At 46.3% G+C, this 24,080-nt stretch overlaps 2 protein-coding genes across 2 annotated transcripts in view; one reads left to right on the top strand and one right to left on the bottom strand.

Moving 5' to 3' along the window:
* The window catches only part of LOC140721222 (uncharacterized), a 188,490-nt gene that overhangs the window by 90,967 nt on the left and 73,443 nt on the right, over window positions 1–24,080 (bottom strand). The window lies entirely within an intron of this gene.
* On the top strand, window positions 5,142–12,945 carry LOC140721210 (cell adhesion molecule CEACAM6-like). Its single transcript, XM_073036068.1, has 6 exons — window positions 5,142–5,148; window positions 5,348–5,665; window positions 6,588–6,905; window positions 11,281–11,556; window positions 11,709–11,966; window positions 12,818–12,945. The coding sequence occupies exons 1-6, from the start codon at window positions 5,142–5,144 to the stop codon at window positions 12,943–12,945; spliced, it is 1,305 nt and encodes a 434-aa protein (XP_072892169.1).

The raw sequence follows: 24,080 nt of genomic DNA on the forward strand, positions 1-24,080 counted from the left end.
CGTTTAAACAAATCAATATTTGGAGAGGTTGCATTGGTGTAATCTAAAACTTTAATTTGTTTAGAAATTTTATCCAATTCCATTCTTGTCTGTATCTTTAGAATACCTTTCAACGAAGTAATCTGATCACGGAAATAAACGTTTAATCTATCCCGAATCACTAACTTTGAAACGTTTCCTGTATTATTAAAGCGAAAAAACAACTATTTTATCTGAGTTTCAATAAACTCAACAAATTCTGAACTTTGTAACAAATGTTTTGGGAGGCGACAAAGTGGTCTTGTAGAAGCAACATCTTTCAGTTCAAATAATTGGTTTAAAGGATATTGATATTAAATAGTGAAATTAAAATAGCGGAAAACAGAAATAATATGAAAAGGTGAGGCAATGTTCATGGGTGCAATGTCCATTTATCACCCGACGGCAGAGGGGTGTGGGGTGTGGGAGGGTGAAGCTGTACTTGAATCCCTCAGCGTGTGTCTTCAGGCTTCCGTTCCTCCTTCCCGATCGCTGATGACGTTGAGAGGAGGGGATGTCCAGGGTGACGGGGTTCCTTTTTGATGAACGCCGCCTTTCTGCGGCACCTCTCCTTGAAGGTGTCTTGGATACAAAGGAGGATGGTGCCCATGATGATTTTACAACATTCTGTAGCTTCTTTCGATCTTCCAGAGTTGCCAACCTACCCCCTACCCCCCTCCACCATCGCATTGCAGCCAGTCCGAATGCCCCCCACTGCACACCTGTAGACCTTTTCCAGTGTTTTAGTTGTCAAACCAAATTTCCTCAAACACTTAAGGAAATACTGCCGCATCAATGTGTTGGGACCATTTTAGATCCGCAGACATCTTGATGCACAGGAACTTGAAATTGCTGACTTTCTCCACTTCTGATCCCTCTGTGAGAATTGGCCCGTGTTCCCTCATCTTACCCTTTCTGAAGTCCACAATCAGCTTTTTGGTCTCCCTGACACTAACAGCAAGCCTGCTGCTATGACATCATTCAACCAGCAGGTGTCGCTGCAACAAAACACCTCCCTGTACTTCCCTGCATTCATTTTACCCTCTAACTTCACAAGCCTTCCAGGGCCTGCTGTAGTGAAGCATCCCCACAGCATGATGCAGCCACAACCATGCTTCACGGTGTTTGATGGTGTGCTGTGCTTGGCTCACGGCAAACATAGCATTTATTCTGATGGCCAAAATTTAGGTTAGGTAATGCTAATGGGGAGATTTTAAACTACATGTCGAAGGGGGCGAAGAGAAGAGACGGAGGATGGGGAGGTTGGCGCACAAGTAGGGGCAGCTTGCAGGGAGTTTGTGAGGAAGGATAGGCAGGTGACAGAACGCGGAAACACTCAGCCTGGTGATTTAAGATGAGTCCACTTTAATGTAAGGAGGATCTTAAAAAAGGCAACTGTTCTTAGAGCACGGGACAATACGTGAGACTATGACTATCGAGACATTGCAGGGACTTGGATATCTGAGTGGCAGGAAAGTTGAGTGTACCGGGCTTTATATATTTCACAACGGACAGGAAGGGAGGTAAAAGAGGGGGAGCGTGGCATTGTTAATCAGGGATATTGTCTGGTTTGCAGAAAAGGAGGAAGTCATGGAAATATTCTGCACTGAGGGAGTGTAGGCGGAAAGCAGGAACAGGAAAGAGGCAAAAACTCTCCTATAGACCCACCAATCCTAACAGGGATATCGAGGAGAAAATACAGACGCAGATTCTGGAACAGTGAAATAATGATAGGGTTCTTCTGATGGGAGATTTTAATTTTCCTGACATTGACTGGCCCTTAGTGCCGGGGTTTCTTTTGTTTGGTGTGCTCGTGAAGTTTTCCGGTCTCAAAATGTCGACTGCGTAGTTGTTTTTCCTGCGCTCATGTTGATTCAACAAATTCACCAACTTCGCCTCAAAATTCCAACTGTCCTCAACTTTGCTGTTGAATTTCTGACACTGCTCTGATCCCCTCTCCGTTAACATTCCCCATTCCCTTTTCCCTTTCTACCTCCTTACCTGCCCGTAACCTCCCTCTGTTCCTCTTCTCCCTCCCCCTTTCTTCCGTAGTCTTATTTCCTCTCCAGTTTGACAGCCTCCCTCTCCTGCCCTCTATCTCTTCCGCAAACCAAGTGAACAGCTCCTTACCTCAGCCCAGCCCCTTACCCTTTTTCTGCCTACCACATGCCACCTTGTTCTTCTTCCTCCACTTCCGGTACTCTCTTAGTCTGACTCCTTCGAACCTCCTTTCCAGTCCTGATGGAGGGACTGGGCCCCGAAATGTCGAATGTTTACTATATTCCAGTTCCACCTTCTGCTGCCTAGCCTGCTGAGTTCCTCCGGCATTTTCTGCGTGTGACGTACACGCAACGCTGTGAAAGCATCAGCAGCAATGGAACACACCCGGAGTCTGGTTTTGCTGTTAACAAACCTCTATTTTTTTTTATTAACTACGTCACCTAAACCAGGTAAATCAAGAGTTAACGGTGTTATCGGTGTAAATATATAAATCCACAAAACTTCATCAAACTCAGGTGGTAAGTGATACAGTTTTGCTATGTTGTGTTAGACAGTTCAGTTTAAATGCACAGGTTAATTAATGCGAGATGTTTGTCATCCAAAGGCGAATGTTGTGAGACGGCAATTACATCGATATTCCACGACAGCAATGCGAAATAGCAATTGCAGTAGGTTTTATCTCCGAAGTTGTTCCACTCCACACACGAAATATCACCGACAGTGAGCTTCAGCGAACATCCTTTCAACACATGTGGTACCACACCCGGATTCAGCTGCGGGAAATCCCAAAGTGGCGGCCACAGCATACTCAAACAGAATCCACGCATGGATTATCACCAACACTAGCTGATCACAAAGGGGCCATCTTCCAGGGAAAACTACCAGCCAGGCAAGGGTAAGCACACCGGCAGATTCCACAAGGTTACCCCAATTACACACCGCGTGATAGCCACTTATCCAGCTCCACGACACAGGAAGTAACTCCAACAGTGATTTACCACAGGGGTGCCTTTCTTCAGTGAAATACCACACCCAGACAAAAGGGTAAACACACATGTGGTATTCACAAAGGTTTCCCCTCACCACAGAACCCACTCCTGTGGATTAACCAAGTGACCATCACACTTTCGTATCCGAATGAAAACAAACTCACCCCTTACGGGGAAACAGAGTCCGAACAGTGACCTCTTTGTCACTAGGTTTCTTTAGTTTCAAGCCTTCCTCTCCTCCCTTGTCTTCTCTGCAAAACATCTAGTTGCAGAACTTGTGAGCGTCACTTGTCAATATTCAGGATCGATCTTAATTCACACCCTTTCGGGCTACTGATAGTTTAAACCAGCGACCGACTCACTCGTGTCTTCCATTGACCGAATCCATCTTGACTCTGAACTGTGTGAGTCTGTGTGTCCGTGACTGTCCCTGTGAAAAGTAAACAAGCTGCAGAGAAACCGTAACATCGTTTGTCCATCAAATAACTCCACCTCTCTCTCTCTCTCTCTCTCTCTCTCTCTCTCTCTCTCTCTCTCTCTCTCTCTCTCTCTCTCTCCCCCCCCCCTTTACCCCCTCTCTCTCTCTCTCCCTTTACCCCCCTCTCTCTCTCTCTCTCTCTCTCTCTCTCTCTCTCTCTCTCTCTCTCTCTCTCTCTCTCTCTCTCTCTCTCTCTCTCTCTCTCTCTCTCTCTCTCTCTCTCTCTCCCTTTACCCCCTCTCTCTCTCTCTCTCTCTCTCTGTCTCTCTCTTGTCTCTCTCTCTGTGTCTCTGTCTCTCTCTGTCTGTCTGTCTGTCTGTCTGTCTGTCTGTCTGTCTGTCTGTCTGTCTGTCTCTCTCTCTCTCTCTCTCTCTCTCTCTCTCTCTCTCTCTCTCTCTCTCTCTCTCTCTCTCTCTCTCTCTCCCTCTCTCTCTCTCTCTCTCCCTCTCTCTCTCTTTCGAACATCTCAAAAAGTGCCCGAAAGTCAGTCTCACTCACCTGGCGTTTAATGAGATTAATGGTTGTAATGAGACAAGAGCATATACCTGACGGTGATCGCCCTTAATTATGGACCTGGTATTCCTGAGGAACCACCTTTTGAAGATTTTCTCGATTATGAAGAGGCTTGCACTGTGATGAATGTGATTGTTGTACACAAGCCTCTGCAATCTGTGTCGATCCTGTGCATTGCAGCCTGCACACCAGACGGTGATGGAAACAGTCAGAATACTCTCCGCCTTGCATGTGCGAACATTTCCCAGTTTTTGGTGACATACCAATACCAAATCTCTTCAAGCTTTGTGGGCCGAAGGGCCTTTATTGCGCTGTAGGCTTTCTCTGTTTCTATGTTTCTATCACCTAATGGAATACAGCCGCTGACGTGCCTTTCTTTGTGAATATATAACTATGTGAGGCCAAGCAGAGATTCTCTCAGAAGGAGCTTAAACCTGCTCACCCTCACCACCGCCGACCCTTCAATGAGGACTGGTGTGTGATCTCCCGACTTCTCCTTCGCGGAGCTCACAGTCACATCCTTGGTCTTGCTGTCCTTGTGTGCAAGATTATTGCGGCGACAACACTCAGCCAGTCTACCTATCCCAGAGGGAAGTAGTTTTGAGGAAAGTTCCACATGATCTGGTAGAGGACGACACCAGAGTATCGAGGGCCGAATAGCCTTCTGCTTCTCCACTGTTTTAGGTTCGTTGATTCTCCGCCTTCTCGCTCTGCGCTCCATTCAGCTCCGGCTTTTCAGATAACGGGCTCTCGGGATCTCTCCTGGAGACCAGGAAATGAGGCTCACTCTTCGAATGTAACAGAGACAGGCGCCGCTCTCTCGGGATCGCGTGGATGACGTTCACTTTACTCTCTGTCTCTTTCTCTTCATGTCGGTGGGTGAGAGAAACTCTCTTTGAGACCATTATCGGATTCCACACAGCAGCAGATAGTTGTAGAACAGCACACAGGATTTGATGTAGGTTTGAGCAAAGTACAGACTCTCTGATCCAATCAGCGCTTCCGCTTGTGACGTCAGAATCCAGATATCTGACCCGCAAAGCAGGAAGTGCGGCTCAGTCTCCGAGTGGAACAGAGATCGGCGCTGCTCTCTCGGGATGTCGGGACTGCCCTTCGCAGCTCTCGTTCTTTGTCTCCACATAATGGCGGGTGAGTGTCACTCTCTCGAACCCTCAGTGGCGGATAACCATCAGAGTGGCGGGTGGTAGGAGGCATGAAGATCAGGTTATAATGGTCGACCTTACCGAGCTGAGAACAGATCCCGGGTGTCCGTACAGATTGATTAAGTGCAGTTCCCAAGTCTATCCGCGTCTGTCGCTTTTCCCTCATATGATTTTTTCTTTCTCAGGTGAGTCCCAGCAGTTTACTATTATCGTTGAGCACAGCCAGATAAATGTCACCGCTGGGGCTGATGCGCTTTTTTCAGTCCGGCCGTCGTCCAGCGTCAACAGCGGAAGCTGGAGTTTTAATGGGGAAATAGTCGCACAGTGGATCGGTCAGACCGTGGCTGTACAGAATGAGTACACATCGCGGGCAGAGTTATTCACCTCCAACGGGTCGCTTCTGCTGAAGTCGGTGAACATGTCGGACAGTGGGGAATACCGTGTGAATATGGTTCCAACTAGCGGCTCCCAATCCTCAGCGACCGTCACTCTGCGTGTCACTGGTAAGTGAGACAGAATCATGCGATCTCGGACTGTAACTTTCATTTTATTCCTGTGGTGAAAGAATACAATACAACCTTTACGGTGGTCGCAGAACCTGGACTCCAGTGAACTCTGCCAGACCTGCTCTCGGACTGTTCAGTTCTCACTGTTGTGCGTGGCTGGGTATCCCCGTTTCTGTTTGCGGGCTGCTCGCACTTGTCCGTGTCGGATGTCAGTTCCGTCTTCAAGGCCATCAAGTGATCATTTGTGCTGTATTTTACTCTATTTTTGCAAACGGACTGTTTCTTAAATCAGCTGGAAATGATTAGTTCTAAATCATCTAGCGCAAAGTTTAACGACGCTATCCTCCCCAGTGCCGCCCACATGTCTATGACAGTAGAGAAACGTAGAAACATAGAAAACCTACAGCACAATACAGGCCCTTCGGCCCACAAGGTTGTACCGAAAATGTCCCTGCCTTAGAAATTACTAGGCTTACATATAACCTCCATTTTTCTAAGCTCCACTTACCTATCCAAAAGTATTTTGAAAGCCCCTATCGTGTCCGCCTCCACCACCGTTGCCGGCAGCCCATTCCACGCACTCACCACCCTCTGCCTAAAAGACACCCCTGGTATCTCCTCTGTACCTACTCCTCGGCGCCTTAAAACTGTGTCCTACTATAGCAAACCATTTCAGCCCTGGGAAAATGCCTCTGACTATCCACACAATCAATACTTCTCATCATCTTGTACAGCTCTATCAGGTCACCTCTCATGCTTCGTCCCTCCAAGGTAGTTAGATGAATGAAGATGAGATTATATTTATCGACCTGACTGAGCTAAAAACAGATCCCTGGTATCTGTACAGATTGAGTTAAGTGCAGTTCCCAAGTCTATCCGCGTCTGTCGCTTTTCCCTCATATGATTTTCTCTTTCTCAGGTGAGTCCCAGCAGTTTACTATTATCGTTGAGCACAGCCAGATAAATGTCACCGCTGGGGGTGAGGCGCTTTTTTCAGTGCGGCCGTCGTCCAGCGTCAACAGCGGAAGCTGGAGTTTTAATGGGAAAACAGTCGCCCAGTGGATCGGTCAGACCGGGTCTGTAGATAATGAGTACAGATCGCGGGCAGAGTTATTTCAACACAACCTGTCGCTTCTGCTGAAGTCGGTGAACGTGATGGACAGCGGGGAATACCGTGTGAATATGGTTCCAACTAGCGGCTCCCAAACATCAGCGACCGTCACTCTGCGTGTCACTGGTAATTGAGACAGAGTCATGCGATCTCGGACTATAACTTTCATTTTATTCCTGTGGTGATAGAATACAATACAACCTTTACGGTGGTCGCAGAACCTGGACTCCAGTGAACTCTGCCAGACCTGCTCTCGGACTGTTCAATTCTCACTGTTGTGCGTGGCTGTGTATCGCCGTTTCTGTTTGCAGGCTGCTCGCACTTGTCCGTGCCGGATGTCAGTTCCGTCTTCAAGGCCATCAAGTAATCATTTGTGCTGTATTTTACTCTATTTTTGAAAACGGACTGTCTCGCAAGTCAGCTGGAAATGATTAGTTTTAAATCATCTAACGGAATGTGCCGAACATCTCCCTGCCTTAGATATTGTCAGGCTTACATATAATCTCTATTATTCTAAGCTCCACGTACCTATCCAAAAGTCTCTTTAAAGCCCCTATCGTGCCCGCCTCCACCACCGTTGCCGGCAGCCCATTCCACGCACTCACCACTCTCTGAGTAAAAAATGTACCCCTGACATCTCCTCTGTACCTGCTCTCCAGCACCTTAAACCTATTTCCTCTTGTGGCAAACATTTCAGCCCTGGGAAAAAGCCTCTGACTATCCACACGATCAATGCCTCTCATCATTTGTACAGTTCTATCAGTTCACCTCTCATGCTCCGTCACTCCAAGGAGAAAAGGCCAAGTCACTGAACCTGTTCTCATAAGGCATGCTCCCTAACCCAGGCAACAACCTTGTAAATCTCCTCTGCACCCTTTCGATGGCTTCCACATCCTTCTTGTAGTCAGGCGACCAGAATATTGACAGCATTCTGCAGTCCTCTGTGTAGGATTGTCTAAAGGTTAATTTACAGGTTGAGTCTGTTGTGAGGAAGGTAAATGCGATGCTAGCATTCATATCAAGAGGACAAGAATATAAAACTAACCATATAATATTGAAAGTTTATAAAGCTCTGGCGAGGCGTCACTTGAAGTATTGTGAGCAGTTTTTGTCCCCTTACCCGAGAATGGATGTGCTGAAATTGGAGACGGTTCAAATCATTTCAGGATTGAAAGACTTGTCATAATATGAGCCTTTAATGTCCTTGAGCCTGTATTCACTAGAATCCAGAAGAGTTGAGAGGAAGGAAACTGTCTATCAGGTCACCCCTCATTCTTCTGAATTCCAGTGAATACAGACCCAAAGCATCAAATGTTCGTCATATGAAAACAATAGACTCATGTGAGTGAACTTCCTTTGAAGCCCTTCAATTTCAACACATCCTTTCCAAGAACAGTGCCCCAAATCTGCTCACAATACTCCAGCTGATGCCTCACTGGTGCTTAAAAAGTGGAAAGGTCAAATCATTGCTTTTACAATCTCATCCACATGAAATGAATGCTAACACCGTCTTTTCCCCGTTTTCCTTGATGCCCTGACCATTAGAAAATCTATCAACCTCTGCGTTAAATATACAAAAAGACTTGGCCTCCACCCCTGCTTGTGGCAAACAATTCCACGGATGTACAACCACTTCTGAAGAAATACCTTTTCAGCTCCGTTCTGAAATGAGGATTCTCTATTTTTAGCTGTGTCATCTTCACGTTGACTCTCCTATAGGAATCTCCACGTTGACTCTCCTACAGGAATCATCCTCTCTATAGGAAACTATAGATACATAATCATCCACTATAGGAAACATTCTGTTCACATCCACTCTATCTGTGTCCTCTGGTCCTAGACTCCCGCACTATAGGAAACATCCTCTCCACATCCACCCTATCTGTGTCCTCTCGTCCTAGACTCCCCCACTATAGGAAACATCCTCTCCACATCCACCCTATCTGTGTCCTCTGGGCCCAGACTCCCCCACTATAGGAAACAATCTCTCCACATCCACTTTATCTGTGCCCTCTGGTCCTAGACTCTCCCACTATGGGAAACATCCTCTCCACAGCCACTCTATTTGTGTCCTCTGGTCCTAGACTCTCCCACTATAGGAAATATCCTCTCCACATTCACTCTGTCTCTGTCCTCTGGTCCTAGACTCCCCCACTATAGGAAACATCCTTTCCACAGCCACACTATCTGTGTCCTCTGGTCCTAGACTCCCCCACTACAGGAAACATCCTCTCTACATCCACTCTATCTGTGTCCTCTGGTCCTAGACTCCCCCACTCTAGGAAACATCCTCTCCACATCCACACTATCTGTGTCCTCTGGTCCTAGACTCCCCCACTACAGGAAACATCCTCTCTACATCCACTCTATCTGTGTCCTCTGGTCCTAGACTCCCCCACTCTAGGAAACATCCTCTCCACATCTACTCTATCTGTGTCCACTGGTCCTAGACTCTCCCACTATGGGAATCATCCTCTCCACATCCACTCTGTCTCTGTCCTCTGGTCCTAGACTCCCCCACTATAGGAAACATCCTCTCCACATCCACTCTATCTGTGTCCTCTGGTCCTAGACTCTCCCACTACAGGAAACATCCTCTCCACATCCACTCTGTCTCTGTCCTCTGGTCCTAGACTCCCCCACTATAGGAAACATCCTCTCCACTTCCACACTATCTGTGTCCTCTGGTCCTAGACTCCCCCACTACAGGAAACATCCTCTCTACATCCACTCTATCTGTGTCCTCTGGTCCTAGACTCCCCCACTCTAGGAAACATCCTCTCCACATCTACTCTATCTGTGTCCACTGGTCCTAGACTCTCCCACTATGGGAATCATCCTCTCCACATCCACTCTGTCTCTGTCCTCTGGTCCTAGACTCCCCCACTATAGGAAACATCCTCTCCACATCCACTCTATCTGTGTCCTCTGGTCCTAGACTCTCCCACTACAGGAAACATCCTCTCCACATCCACTCTATCTGTGTCCTCTGGTCCTAGACTCTCCCACTGTAAGAAACATCCTCTCCACATCCACTCTATCTGTGTCCTCTGGTACTAGACTCCCCCAATATAGGAAGCATCCTCTCCACATCCATTATTCAAAGAATTCCAACAGATTGTTCAGGCAAGATTTCCCGCTGTGGGATGCTGACTATCACGTGCCTCCAAGTACCCTGAGACATAACCCTGAATGATCGACTCCTTTCCAAACAGTTCTGGCCAACTCCCGTCCATTATAACACAGCCTCATGTATGGCACCATGTCATGGCCTTCTGAAAGTTCCAGAACACAGAATCAACCGGTTATCATTTGTCTATCTTGCCTGTTATTTCTTCAAAGAATTCCAGCAGATTTGTCAGGCAAGATTTCCCCCTGAGGGAAGCATGCTGACTGCAGCCTATTTTATCATGTGCCCCCAAGTACCCTGAGACCTCATCCTTAATGATTGAATCCTCTCCAAATGATTCTGGCCAACTCCCCTCCCATGGGTCTGTAATTCAATTTACCCCATTGTTATACTGGTACATGTGACTTCTTCTTCACAAATTTCAGGGTGAATTCGATCCTATTATAAACAACATCTCGAAGTTGTTTGTTTACTTTTCCCTTAAGTTCTCTATTCAATTCTGGATCTTTGCTCAACACCAAATCCGGAATAAATGATCCTCTACTGGGCTCAACCCCGAGCTGCCCTGAAACACCAGCTCGCAGGGACTCTACCAATTCCGCCTGCTGGAATCCAGCACCAACCTGATTTTCCCAATCAATCTTCCTATTGAAATCCCTCCTTACTTATTGTAACATTGCCCCTTTGACATGCATTTTCTATCACACGTTGTAGTTTTAGGCCGCATCATTACTCTGTTTGGCGGTCTCTGTGCAATTCCCATCAGGGACCTTTTACCCTCACTGTTCCACAGCTCTCTGCACATCGGTTTAATACATTCCGACCCACTTTCACCCCTTTCTAATACTTTAACTTCACTTTTTCACCAACAGAGCAACGTCGACCCGCTTGTGTTTCTGCCTGTCCTTTCGATACAATATGTATCAAACACCCGGCTATAACCTTTCCGCCGTGATACAATGTTGCCTTAAATATTACAGGACTAATTTTGTAAGTCTTATAAGATGTGTAAAGACAGAGTATACGGAGAGACACGCTTATTCTCAATTGTTCCAGAGGACAATTAAACTCTAGCCAAGTTGCTTAGTCCCCCTAAAAACAACAGTAAAACTTTAAACTCTGCCGGAATTTCATTCCATCTGCGATCTGATCTGATATCGAAACACATGAGGATAAGAGACAGGAATTGCGACGATATTGAGTTGGAGACACATAAATTTTCTGAACGTGCAGAGAAAATCAAGTGTAAAACAATTTGCAATTTGGTTGCATTTACAGAGGCAGGGATCTTGAGTTGGCGAACCAAATGTTATGAACATGATGTAGCTGAAACCAAGCGTAAAACCATTTGTATTGTAATTGTATTTACAGAGCCAGTGACCGGGGTTACTGCGGTGAGCAATGACTCCACTCCCCTGGAAAACCTCGATACCATCGCACTGAGTTGTGACGCGTCGGGCACTGTTCAGACACGGACATGGTTCAAGGATGACCAACCCATCCAGGAAAACGGCAGAATATTTACATCTCACGACAAGGCGAAACTGACTATAATCCGTGTTAACAGAAACGACGCAGGGACGTACAAGTGCATCGCCAGCAACTCCATCAGCAGTGGCGCTGGAGAGACCAACGTGCAAGTTTACTGTAAGTCCACAGTTAGTCAAACGCTTTCTTTTGTATCGGATAGTACATTTATCAAAATGTGTTCTCTTTACAGAGATGGACCAGAGAAGGTCGGAATATCCCGGATCCCCCAGGATATTATTCTAATCAACATATTTTTTTTCATTTTATAGATGGACCAGTGAAGGTCAGAATTTTACCGGAGCATCCGGTCGTGTCCAATATAGTATCAAACCTGACATTAACTTGCTTTGCTCTGTCTGTCCCCTGGGGTATGTATGCATGGTACAACGGGAACAATCTCCTGCAGACAGGGCAGGAACTCACCCTTGTGTCAGTGACCTCGGTTGACGTTGGCAGTTATACATGTCGGGTTACTAACGACGTAACCAAGCGGAGCAGTAACCTCACTGTCCATGTTTCCGCACAAGGTGAGTGAATGAGTCTCTCATTCGTCCATGTAAACCCGATGATCAAAGATCCAAACCATTTCCGTCTCACGCTCTCCACACTCCATACATTCTCTCGTACTTGTAAATGGCTGATCAGGTTAAAGTAATAATCGATTTAAAATAAGACCCTGAACGACAGCACGAGCATTGAACCAAAAGTCGTGAATAAAAATGACTTCGCCATTCACAAGGCACCCACTAATTTAAATTCACAACTTCCGTGAGAACGGGTAAGTTATATTCCTGGTTTGAGAACACCGTGGGTAGAATCACAAGCACAGCTCGAAACCGACAGAGCAACATCGGGGGTGATCAACTATAGAGCGATGATGTATCAGGATTTCAGTGAGGTGTTGGACAAGGTTCCCAACGAGGAGATCATTCGGAAAGTCAGGATTCACGGGGCCGAGAGAAGCTTTGCTGCGTGGGTTGATCGGTTACAGAAGGAACACGGTGGAAACGGATGGCAGGCATTCTGCATGGGCGTCATGCAGTCAGAAAAAGTAGAAGAGCCGGGGCTGGGGTTTTGTATCTCAGTGACAAATTCAATGACAGTTTCCAGTAGCTGAATTCGCGTTCATTCACTTTACCTTTCCTGTTCACCCCTCTCAGGAAGCAGGTGATTCCGAGATCTCCTTGCGTTGTGAGTTGAACTCTATGTTGTCTTTACGGATTACAGACGAATGGCATCGACATGATGTCAGAACATTGGACCAAACCAATGTCGAGACAGCGTCCGGAACGATTCAGAGCGTGGATCAGTCATCATTTCTAAAAAAAAATAAGATGCGTTTTCGCAATGTAAAACTGATGTTTGTTTTCTGTGTTAGCACCAAAAACAGATGAAAGTTGTACCCTCACCTCTGGCGCGATCGTGGGCATTGTACTTGGTTTACTTGGCGTGGGCCTGATCGGCGGAGTCAGCGGATGGTTGATCGCGAGGAAAACGGGAGGGTAAACGCATTTCTCTCCGAATCTCATTTCTACCTTTAATTAGTGTTTGAGAATTTCGGCGGAAACGGCTTCTGCTCGGATTCAGGGGCATCTGTGGACCGAACCAGCATTCCGCGTTCACGGCGGAGTTGTTTGTCTGACATTTGAACGTCTCTCTGAAAGAGGTTTGCGTTCAGCAATATCTGTGTGGAAAGCTGTGTATGTCAAAAAGGCCCGGGCAATTTTCTCCACTTTACCCATGACGGTGACTGGAATCGGGCATCTGATAACCAGTGCCGTGAAAGGGAATACTAGAGAGAATCAAATGGAATTACAGGAGCCGTTCTCATTCGGTGTACCAGCGCAGGAAATTGACATCTTGCCCGATTCATGTATTGATCTTTGTTTCTGTCTGTTCAGGGTCAAAGATCCACCGCAATCCAAACTCGATACGAGCATCAATTCTGGAAGACCAAGTGAGTGAATTCCGTTTCAACTGTTCCATTGCTGTTCCCGTGGAAATTTAAACATTTGATTTAACTTTAGGAGCTCATAGTGCACGGAAGCTGGAGGTTTTCATCCGAGCGAATGGTCACGAATTATGCGAATTCTGCCGTTGAGTTTTCCACTTATTTAAGTCGAAATTTTCTGCTCAACATTACAATATCAGCGGAGAGATGGAATGGCAGTTTATCCAACTTAATTTAGCTTCATATTGATCAATATCGGCCCTCACTTCCTGGGTCCGGCGATGAGTGGGAAGGAAGCTCATGCTGTTAATGGCGTTTTGTTCTGGGCCGGGTTGACGTCTGCTGTGTTCAACAAGGGCTCCCGATGCTCTGCGCCGTTGTGACGTATCCGTTTTGTTCTGGGCCGGGTTGACGTCCGCTGTGTTCAACAAGGGCTCCCGATGCTCTGCGCCGTTGTGACGTATCCGTTTTGTTCCCACAGGTACCTTGGACACAGAGACCGTGAACGCATCGCAAAACTACGAAAACTTCCCAAGGAATGAACAGGTAGGATGGAGATGATCTCAGTCATTGTTTCGCAAAGAGGATATAAGATCGGAGGCGTCCATCGGGTCTTTCGGCAATTTATAAGGTCCTGGATGATCGATCCCGGATCTCCTTTTCAGTTAATTGAGAAACAAGACGTCATATTCCGCAAAATAGATCCAGACCTGATGAGCTTATCCCACAGGTATTTTTGTTCACTTCCCTCTTCTTCTATTTCCACTCTGGCCTCTTATCTCTTGTCTTCACCTGCCCATCAACTCCCCCTGGTGACACTCCTTCTCCCCTTTCTCCTAAGGCACACTCGCCTCAGCAAACCGATTACTGCCTCCCATATAAAACCGCACCTTAAATTCCTCCATATACCTCTCTAGTAGTCTCTTAAACTTCACTAGTGTATCTGCCTCCACCATTGACTCAGGCAGTGCATTCCACGCACCAACCACTCTCTGAGTGAAAGACCTTCCTCTAATATCCCCCTTGAACTTCCCTCCCCTTATCTTAAAGCCATGTCCTCTTGTACTGAGCAGTGGTGCCCTGGGGAAGAGGCGCTGGCTGTCCACTCTGTCTATTCCTCTGAATATCTTGTACATCTCTATCATGTCTCCTCTCATATTCCTTCTCTCCAATGAATATATTCCTAGCTCCCTTAATCTCTGATCATAATGCATACTCTCTAAAACAGGTAGATAAATCTCCTCTGTACCCTTTTCAATGCATCCAAATCTTTCCTATAGTGAGGTGACCAGAACTGGACACAGTACTGCAAGTGTGGCCTAACTAGAGTTTTATAGAGCTGCATCATTACACCGGGCCTCTTAAACCCTATCCCTCGACTTATGAAAGCTGACACCCCATAAGCTTTCTTAACTACCCCATCTACATGTGAGGCAACTTTCAGGGATCTGCGGACTTGTATCCCCTGATCCCTCTGCTCCTCCACACTACCAAATATCCTGCCATTTACGTTGTACTCTGTTTTGGAGTTTGTCCTTCCAAAGTGTACCACCTCCAGGTTGAACACCATCTGCCACTTCTCAGCTCACTTCTGCATCCTATCAACGTCTCTCTTTAATCTTCGAAAATCCTCTACACTATTCACAAAACCACCATCCTTTGTGTCATCTGCAAACTTGCCAACCCACCCTTCTACCCCCACATCCAGGTCGTTAATAAAACACACGAAAAGCCAAGGTACCAGAACCGATCTTTGTGGGACACCACTCGTCACAACCCTCCAATCTGAATGTACTCCCTCCACCACAACATCCCCAATCCGCCACGTACACGTTCTCATTCAGATTTATCTCTCAAGGCGAACGGTTCTGAAAGAGAGTTCCTCATCAGGTAACATGTATCATGCTGCCCGAATTGCTGAATGCATATGAATGCTGTCAGGGAAAAAATATATATCAGACCATAAAACCAAAAGACAAAGGAGCAGAAGTCAGCCATTCGGCCCATCGAGTCTGCTCCGCTATTTCATCATGAGCTGATCCAATCTCCCCTTTAGTCCCACTCCCCCGCCTTCTCACCATAACCTTTCAAGCCCTCGCTGTTCAGATACCTATCAATTTCTGCCTTAAATACACCAAATGACCCGCCCTCCACTGCCGCCCCTGGCAACAAACTCCACAGATTTACCGCCCTCTCGCTGAAAAAAAAATCGCATCTCTGTTCTGAATGGGCGCCCTGCAATCCTCCAGTCATGTCCTCTCGTCCTAGACTCCCCCACCATGGGAAACAACTTTGCCACATCCACTCTCTCCATGCCTTTCAACTTTCGAAATGTTTCTATGAGGTCCCCCCTCATTCTTCTAAACTCCAAGGAGTACAGTCCAAAAGCGGTCAAACGGTCCTCACATGTTAACTCTCTCATTCCCGGAATCATTCTAGTGAATCTTCTCTGAACCCTCTCCAATGTCGGCACATCCTTTCTTAAATAAGGAGCCCAAACCTGCACACAGTACGCCAAGTGAGGTCTTACCAGTGCCTTATGGAGCCTCAACATCACATTCCTGCTCCTATACTCTATTCCTCCAGAAATGAATGCCAACATTGCATTCGCCTTCTTCACCACCGACTGAGCCTGGAGGTCAACCTTAAGGGTAACCTGCACGAGGACTCCCAAGTCCCGTTGCGTCTCAGAACTTTGAATTCTCTCCCCATTTAAGTAATAGCCTGCCCGTTTATTTCTTCTACCAAAGTGCATGACCGTACACTTTCCAACATTGTATTTCATTTGCCATTTCTCTATCCATTCCCCCAATCTATCCAAGTCTCTCTGCAGACTCTCTGTTTCCTTAGCACTACCGGCCCCTCCATCTATCTTTGTATCATCAGCAAACTTAGCCACAAAGCCATAATCCAAATCGTTGATATACAACGAAAAAAGAAGCGGCCCCAACACGGACCCCTGTGGAACACCACTGGTAACCGGCAGCCAACCAGAATGGGATCCCTTTATTCCCACTCTCTGTTTCCTGCCAATCAGCCAATGCCCTATCCACGTATGTAAACTTCCCGTAATTCCATGGGCTCTTATCTTGTTCAGCAGCCTCATGTGCGGCACCTTGTCAAAGGCCTTCTGATAATCAAAATACACAACATCCACTGCATCTCCCTTGTCTGGCCTACCTGTAATTTCCTCAAAAATCTGCTCAGGCAGGATTTTCCTTTGAGGAAACCATGCTGAGTTCTGCCTATCTTGTCATGTGCCTCCAGGTACTCCGTAACCTCATCCTTGACAATCGACTCGAACAACTTCCCAACCACAGATGTCAAGCTAACAGGTCTATAATTTCCTTTTTGCTTCCTTGCCCCCTTCTTAAATAGCGGAGTGACATTTGCAATCTTCCAGTCAATATTCTGCGTGAATCAGGAACACGCAGTCCGTCGAACAGCGAACTCCCAGCAGCAGTGAATGTGAAAACCGATACCCTCGGGGTTTAAATGTGCAGAGTCAGAATACAATTGGTGCTCGCTTGGTTAAACGTCACGATAAAAATAAATCGCCTTTTCTCTTTACAGGGCTCAAGTAACAATACACAAGATGGAAACTCCACTTACACGGTGAGGGAATTATTTGTGTCAATCTCATTTTGAAGTAATTGTTTCCACTTTACAGAATAAGAAACAGACCCTGAAGTGAGACATTCGACAGCGAGAATGACGTCGAAGAGGCGGCAATGGGGGCGGCAGAAATGGCGAATGAACTCATGAAGTATCATGTGTTAGTCTGAACTGTGGAGCACAGCCTGGTCCCTCTGTCCCACGGTCTTTCCGAGCCGATTTGTTACATGTGTCCAAGTCCTTTTCGGTGTCCTTCCAATTCTCCTCTCTCACAGACTGCGTTTGTTATTAACTTTTGCTAATCACAGTGATTTACTTCCGTTTAACAGGGACTGGTTCTGGGCGATCGATCTGTTTACGGTGATCTGAAGAGGTTAGTGAGCAGAACATGAAACTGTCGATGCAAAATGTGACTTGCAAAGGGAACATGTCCATTATTGCCAAGCCGATGAGTTGAGCAGAGCCCCGGCTGTGCGTGATTTCAAGTTACCCAGTGATTAACAGATGAGAGACATGTAACACTGTGGGACTGGGGTCAGGCGGCGACGGGCAGCAAGTCATTGCTATTCCGAGGAATAATTGTCCTGGGCCTGTGGCCTTGCGAAACAGATAAATTGTCTGCAAATTCACATTGACACGATCTCTGACACCGAATAAGGAACTATCGCCCGTATTTTGACTCACCAACTTTATTTCCTTCCGGTTGCTATGACAGCCAGCATGAATTGTTTATTTATTTCCTCAGATGACGTCACTGGTGAATAGAAGAGGACGGTTGGCCGGGAACTCACACATGAGAAGGACAATCATCGTTGAAGGAGCCACCGTGCAAAACATCTCTTACTTTTTATATACAACCGTTATCCATGTCTCCGTCATACCTCTCTCGACAGTCACCTCTACCCAGACTCCAACATCCCATGTTAGACACCCTCATCCTTCCACCAACCTTTGCCCTGTCAACGTTGCTGTGCGATATGATCTCAATAATCTCATTGCCCACATTATAGGCGGTTCCGTTTCTAAAGTCATGCTTCGTGAGGATCTGAAACACAGCAGTGTGTGACCCTCAACCTTCAGACTCGCCTCGATTTTCTCTTGTCCGGGAGCCTGGAGCAGCGGCTGAAACGGTCACGTGACAATAATTCCAATGATTTCATCCGACCCGTCCGGGGCTTCGTATTAGCAAGTTATAAGAATTAGCTCACTGAATACTGAGAGATATGATGTGAGTATCGTCTTATCCAGCAACCAGATTTTTATCGGTGACATCCAGCCCTATTTGTTTTGGGATCATTCTCAAAGGTTCAATGTTTCAAAGGTACAATCTAATGTCAGAGAATTGTGTGCAATATACATCCTGAAATGCTTTTTCTTCGCAACCATGCGGGAAAACAGAGGAGTGCCCCAAAGAATGAAGGGGAGTTGAATGTTAGAACCCCAAAGTCCCCCCCATATCCCCCCCTCCCGCGCGTAGGCGCCAGCGAGCAACAACCCCCTCTCCCCCTCCCCACCGGCAAAAACAAAAACATCGGCTCCGCCGCCGAACATTCAAGCGTGAGCAAAGCGACAGCAAAGACACAGACCTGCGGTTACCCCGAAGACTTCGCGTCTCACTCGGTATTCGACAGACCACAGGTTCTCTGAATAATAATGGAGGAAGAACTGCCCCCATTGCCCCACCTTGACGGGAATGGCCGCTCTGATGCCCTTTTCTGCAGCCAGCAGCTGCCTGCGACCACTTTCTCACCTTCGGCCGCACACCGCGGTCACAGAGGCACAAATGCATTTTGACAGCGCGGGAGGTGCGGGTGTGGGGGTTACGAGCATGGGCTTGTAGAAGGGATTTTCCAGGCAATGGGAAATCCAGAGTGAGCGGTCGGGTTTGGTGAATAAACAACATAGTAACGCAATCAAGGAGTCTTGGAAAGAATGGTAATGCTTTGTGCTGACAAATACAATGAGAATTACAAAATTCTGTCCCAGAGCATGACCGTGAGTCGAACATTAATACCAGGATGACGTGTTTGAGGTGTCTGAGATATTTACAAAATGCAACACTCGGTCGGTGATTGAATAAACGTGCGGATGTCTGGTGGGATTGCAGAAGGTGCATCCTTTGTTGTTGAACACGTGTCTCTTCAACGCTGTTATTCTCATGCAGTATGAGCGGCTGGTGAATGGATGTGTCATGGGCGCTCAGGTAAAATGGCTTCGAGTTAGAAACACCATTCCTTTGCTTTTCCGTAGATGTTATCTGACCAATTGGCTTTGTCCTGGATTGTATAATTTGTATCACAAAACATTTTAAATCCTATTCAACTCAGATGGGGACCATAGCGCAGCTGGTCACAGGTTAACTGGCCATTGTCAGATCATATTAAATAGGAACTTCAAATGACCATTTCCCCTGCTCCCTGACTAACCCATCACTCAAAAACCACGCGGCTGATTGGCCAGAAGCTTTGATGTCATTTTCCAACTTTACCCCTTAGTGTCCAAATTTCATTCAAACTATCCGTCCTAAATATCGTCTGAATTTCAAACCCACTCTCTCTTCGTCAGAAATGAAAAGAATACTCCAGAGGGCATAGATAGGGTGGATAGTCAGTACCTGTTTGCCAGGGCACCAAAAACAAACACCAGAGGGCATTTGTCCAAAATTAATGGAGGGAAGTTTAGGGGAGACATCAGGGGTAAGTTTTTTACACAGAGAGTTGTGAGTTCCTGGAATGACTTGCCAGGGATGCTGGTGGAGGGTAAAACATTAGGGGTATTTAAGAGCCTCTTGGACAGGAACATGGATGAAAAAAAATGTAGGGTTATGGGGTCGTATGTGTTTAATACTTTTTTGAGGATTATATGGGTCAGCACAACATGGAGGGCTGAAGGGCCTGTACTGTGCTGTAGTGTCCTGTGGTTCTATGGTTCTATTAACACAAACACTCACCAGATCCACTTCTGATTTCGGAGGGTCAGTATAAGGCGGTGGAGAGCGGGGACAGATCCGTCTGTGCTTACCGACCTACCTGTTATCTTTCAGTGTCGACACTAACTCTCCAATAAACTTGTTTGTTCTTGTTCTCACTCTCTCTGCCTCTCTATTTCTTCCTCCCTCTCCCTGTGCCCGATGATTTTTTTTCTCCCGGAGGTCGGCCCCTCCCTCTCGGATGTGGGGGTGCGGGACGGGTTTGGTGGGAGGGGGCAGGAGGGAGTCGATCCGTAAACGGGACCTCTTCTCCCGCCGTCCCGTCCCGCGAAAGACCCGGCGCAGCGGCTTCCCCTCCTAACCATGGCTGGGACTGCGGCCGGCGTTCGGACGGGCGGAGGGGGTGGCATCAAAAAATCTTGAGCCGCAAATAGATTTGGGAGTCCTGCTGCAGGATTCCCTCAAGGTTCACTTGCCGCTTGAGGAAGGCAAATGCAACGATAGCGTCCATTTCAAGTGGTCTAGGAATATAAAAAAGCAAGATTCACCTGTGGACAGGCTGCAGAGTTGGCCAGAAAAATGGCAGACAGAGTTCAAACCGGACAAGTGTGAGGTGATGCATTTTGGAAGGACAAACCAGAAGACTGAGTACAGGATTAATGGTCAGTTACTTAAGAGTGTGGATGAACAAAGGGACTTTGGTGTACAAATCCTTACAAGCCTCAAGGTCGCTGCACAGGTTGATAGGGTAGTTAAGAAGGCCTATGGGATGCTAGGCTTCATAAACAGGGGGATTGAGTTCAAGAGTAGAGAGGTCATGTTGCAACTCTACAAATCTCTGGTGAAACCGCACTTAGAGTATTGTGTTCAGTTCTGGTCACCTCATTATAGGAAGGATGTGGAAGCTATGGAGAGGCTGCAGAGGAGATTTACCAGGATGGATTGGAGAACAAGTCATATGAAGCACGGCTAGCAGATCTGGGACTTTTCTCTTTGGAGTGTAGAAGGACGAGAGGGGACTTGATAGAGGTCTACAATATTATGAGAGGCATAGAAAGGGTGGATAGCCAGTACCTGTTTCCCAGGGCACCAACGGCAAACGCTAGACGGCATAAGTCCAAAATTAAGGGGGGGAAGTTTAGGGGAGACATCAGGGGTAAGGTTTTTACACAGAGGGTTGTGAGTGACTGGAATGGCTTGCCAGGGATGCTGGTGGAGGCTAAAACATCAGGGGTTTTTAAGAGTCTCATGGACAGGCACATGGATGAAAGACAAATGGAGGGTTATGGAGTGGTGTGGGTTTAGTACATTTTTTTGAGGATTATTTGGGTCGGCACAACATGGAAAGCTGAAGGCCTCAACTGTGCTGTAGTGTTCTATGGTTCTAAATAGATCGGTAACAGACGCTGTTAATAACTTATTCCTTCTTTGTGACTGACTCCCTATTTTGAGGGCCGTGAACCCTGTCTGCAGTGCAACCAGGAGCTGTACATCTGTGCTCTTGTCCAACCAAGTTCCCGCAAGTTCCCACGTGGTTCACTGTGGTGACGTCATTACTGGCAAATCCGAACTGCAGCTGACAAATACTCATCAGTTAATTGTTCCCAAAACACGTTTAAACGAGTTGCAATTTCATTAATGACTTACTTTAAACCATAAAGGATATCGGGCGGACGGCTGAGGTTAATGCACTTACATTTCCAAAGTGAACTCAGGTCGGCCAGTCGGCATATAGAGCCTGTTCCCCTGCTTCAGGAGATCTCGGCCGATCAGACTGCAGCCTCAGAATTACAGTTGGTGGGCATCGGAAACGGACGGACACGACTGCACTCTGTGATAACTGACACCGTAACTGCCATATCTTTGGCAGCTTGCAGAAATGAATTGGAGACGTGAACCAGAACTCGTTTACGTGGAGTTTCTCTGCTCCAGTTTGAGAGACACCTCACTGAAACAAAAACAAATCTAGCTACAGCTACTTTCTGAGATTCCCAATCTGTGTAATCTGCGCTGGCATTCAATAAAAGGCAGCTTTGCAAATATGAATATTTCGAAGACATTGTCAAGGGTTAAACGAGCTCACAGAGGTAAATTGAGGAAGAAAGCAAATGGCAGAGGAAGTTGGCGAATATTGTTTTGTACTTGTGGGAGAACAGGTGCGGAGAGAAAGCAGACTCTGAAGGAAATTAGCATATATTTATAAGCACGACTCTTGGATGTGAACCAGAACTTGTTTACTCAGTGAGTTTCCATGTTCTAGTTTGAGAGAGACCACACTGAGAAAAAAATCTCCCTACAGCTAAAGTTCTAAAGATTCCCAATCTATATAAACTGTGCTGCCTTCAACAAAAGCCAGGTTTGCAATTGTGAATGCTTAGAAAAGATTCCCAATCTATATAAACTGTGCTGCCTTCAACAAAAGCCAGGTTTGCAATTGTGAATGCTTAGAAAAGATTCCCAATCTATATAAACTGTGCTGCCTTCAACAAAAGCCAGGTTTGCAATTGTGAATGCTTAGAAAAGATTCCCAATCTATATAAACTGTGCTGCCTTCAACAAAAGCCAGGTTTGCAATTGTGAATGCTTAGAAAAGATTCCCAATCTATATAAACTGTGCTGCCTTCAACAAAAGCCAGGTTTGCAATTGTGAATGCTTAGAAAAGATTCCCAATCTATATAAACTGTGCTGCCTTCAACAAAAGCCAGGTTTGCAATTGTGAATGCTTAGAAAAGATTCCCAATCTATATAAACTGTGCTGCCTTCAACAAAAGCCAGGTTTGCAATTGTGAATGCTTAGAAAAGACTGACAAAGGTTAAAAGAGAATACAACAGTAAATTGAGGAAGAAGGCAAATAGTTGAGGAGGTTGGCGCATATTGTTTTGTACTTGTGGGGAAGGCGGAACTTTGTGGGGAAATTGGTGCGGAGAGCAAGCAGAGTCTAAATGATACTGACATATGTTGATAAGCTCGACTCTTGGATCTGAACATCTGCAACAGGAGGTTTTACAATGTATCACAATGGAGTGTGTGGAACCTTTGGTTTAGTGTGTGTGTGTAATGCAAGATGGAGTCACAGGCGGGAGGGTAATTAAGCTTAGTAACAGGGGGAGGAGTGTTTGCTGTGTGCGGGCGGTTTAGGTAGCTCCGAAGTAGATTGCAGGTGGAGCTCATGTGTTTTGTTTTGAGAATTACAGCTTGCAGAAGTGAATTGGAGACGTGAACCAAAACTCGTTTACGTGGAGTTTCTCTGCTCCAGTTTGAGAGACACCACACTGAAACAAAAACAATTTCGCTACAGCTACAGTTCTGAGATGCCCAATCTGTGTAATCTGCGCTGGTCTTCAGCAAAAGGCAGCTTTGCAAATAACAATATTTAGAAAAGATGGTTAAGGGTTAAAATGCTGTGCTTTGCAAACGAGCTCACAGAGGTAAATTGAGGAAGAAAACAATTGGCAGAGGAAGTTGACGAATATTGTTTTATACTTGTGGGGGAGCAGGTGCGGAGAGAAAGCATTTATTTATAAGCACGACTCTTGGATGGGAACCAGAACTTGTTTACTCTGAGAGTTTCCATGTTTCAGTTTGAGAGAGACCACACTGAAAAAAATATCTCCCCACAGCTAAAGTTCTAAAGAATCACAATCTATATAATCTGTGCTGCCTTCAACAAAAGCCAGCTTTTCAATTGTGAATGTTTAGAAAATATTGTCAAGGGTTAAAATTCGGTTCTTTGCAAAAGGGCGCACAGAAGTAAAATGAGGAAGAAGGTAAATAGCTGAGGAGGTTGACGCATATTGTTTTCTACTTGTGGGGAAGGCGGAACTTTGTGAGGGAACAGGTGCGGAGAGAAAGCAGAGTCTAAAGGAAATTGACATCGGTTTATAAGCACGACTCTTGGATCTGACCATCTGCAACAGAAGGTTTCACAAGGTCTGACAATGCAGTGTGTGGATCCTTTTGTTGTCCTCCTCTCCAATTCCTTATTTTTTTAGCGAAGTTACTACAGAGCGCCGTGAGGGAGACTTCGCTATTTCATGAAAGCGGAAGAGGGGAAATGGAGAAGTCAGGCGAGGGTAGTTTCATATCTGGATTTTGGAATCTGCAGCGGCGTGTTGCTGAGGGAAGAGTAACTAAGAGTACAGCG

The sequence above is a fragment of the Hemitrygon akajei genome, unplaced genomic scaffold, assembly GCF_048418815.1.
Source record: "Hemitrygon akajei unplaced genomic scaffold, sHemAka1.3 Scf000052, whole genome shotgun sequence".
Classification (NCBI taxonomy): Eukaryota; Metazoa; Chordata; class Chondrichthyes; order Myliobatiformes; family Dasyatidae; genus Hemitrygon; species Hemitrygon akajei.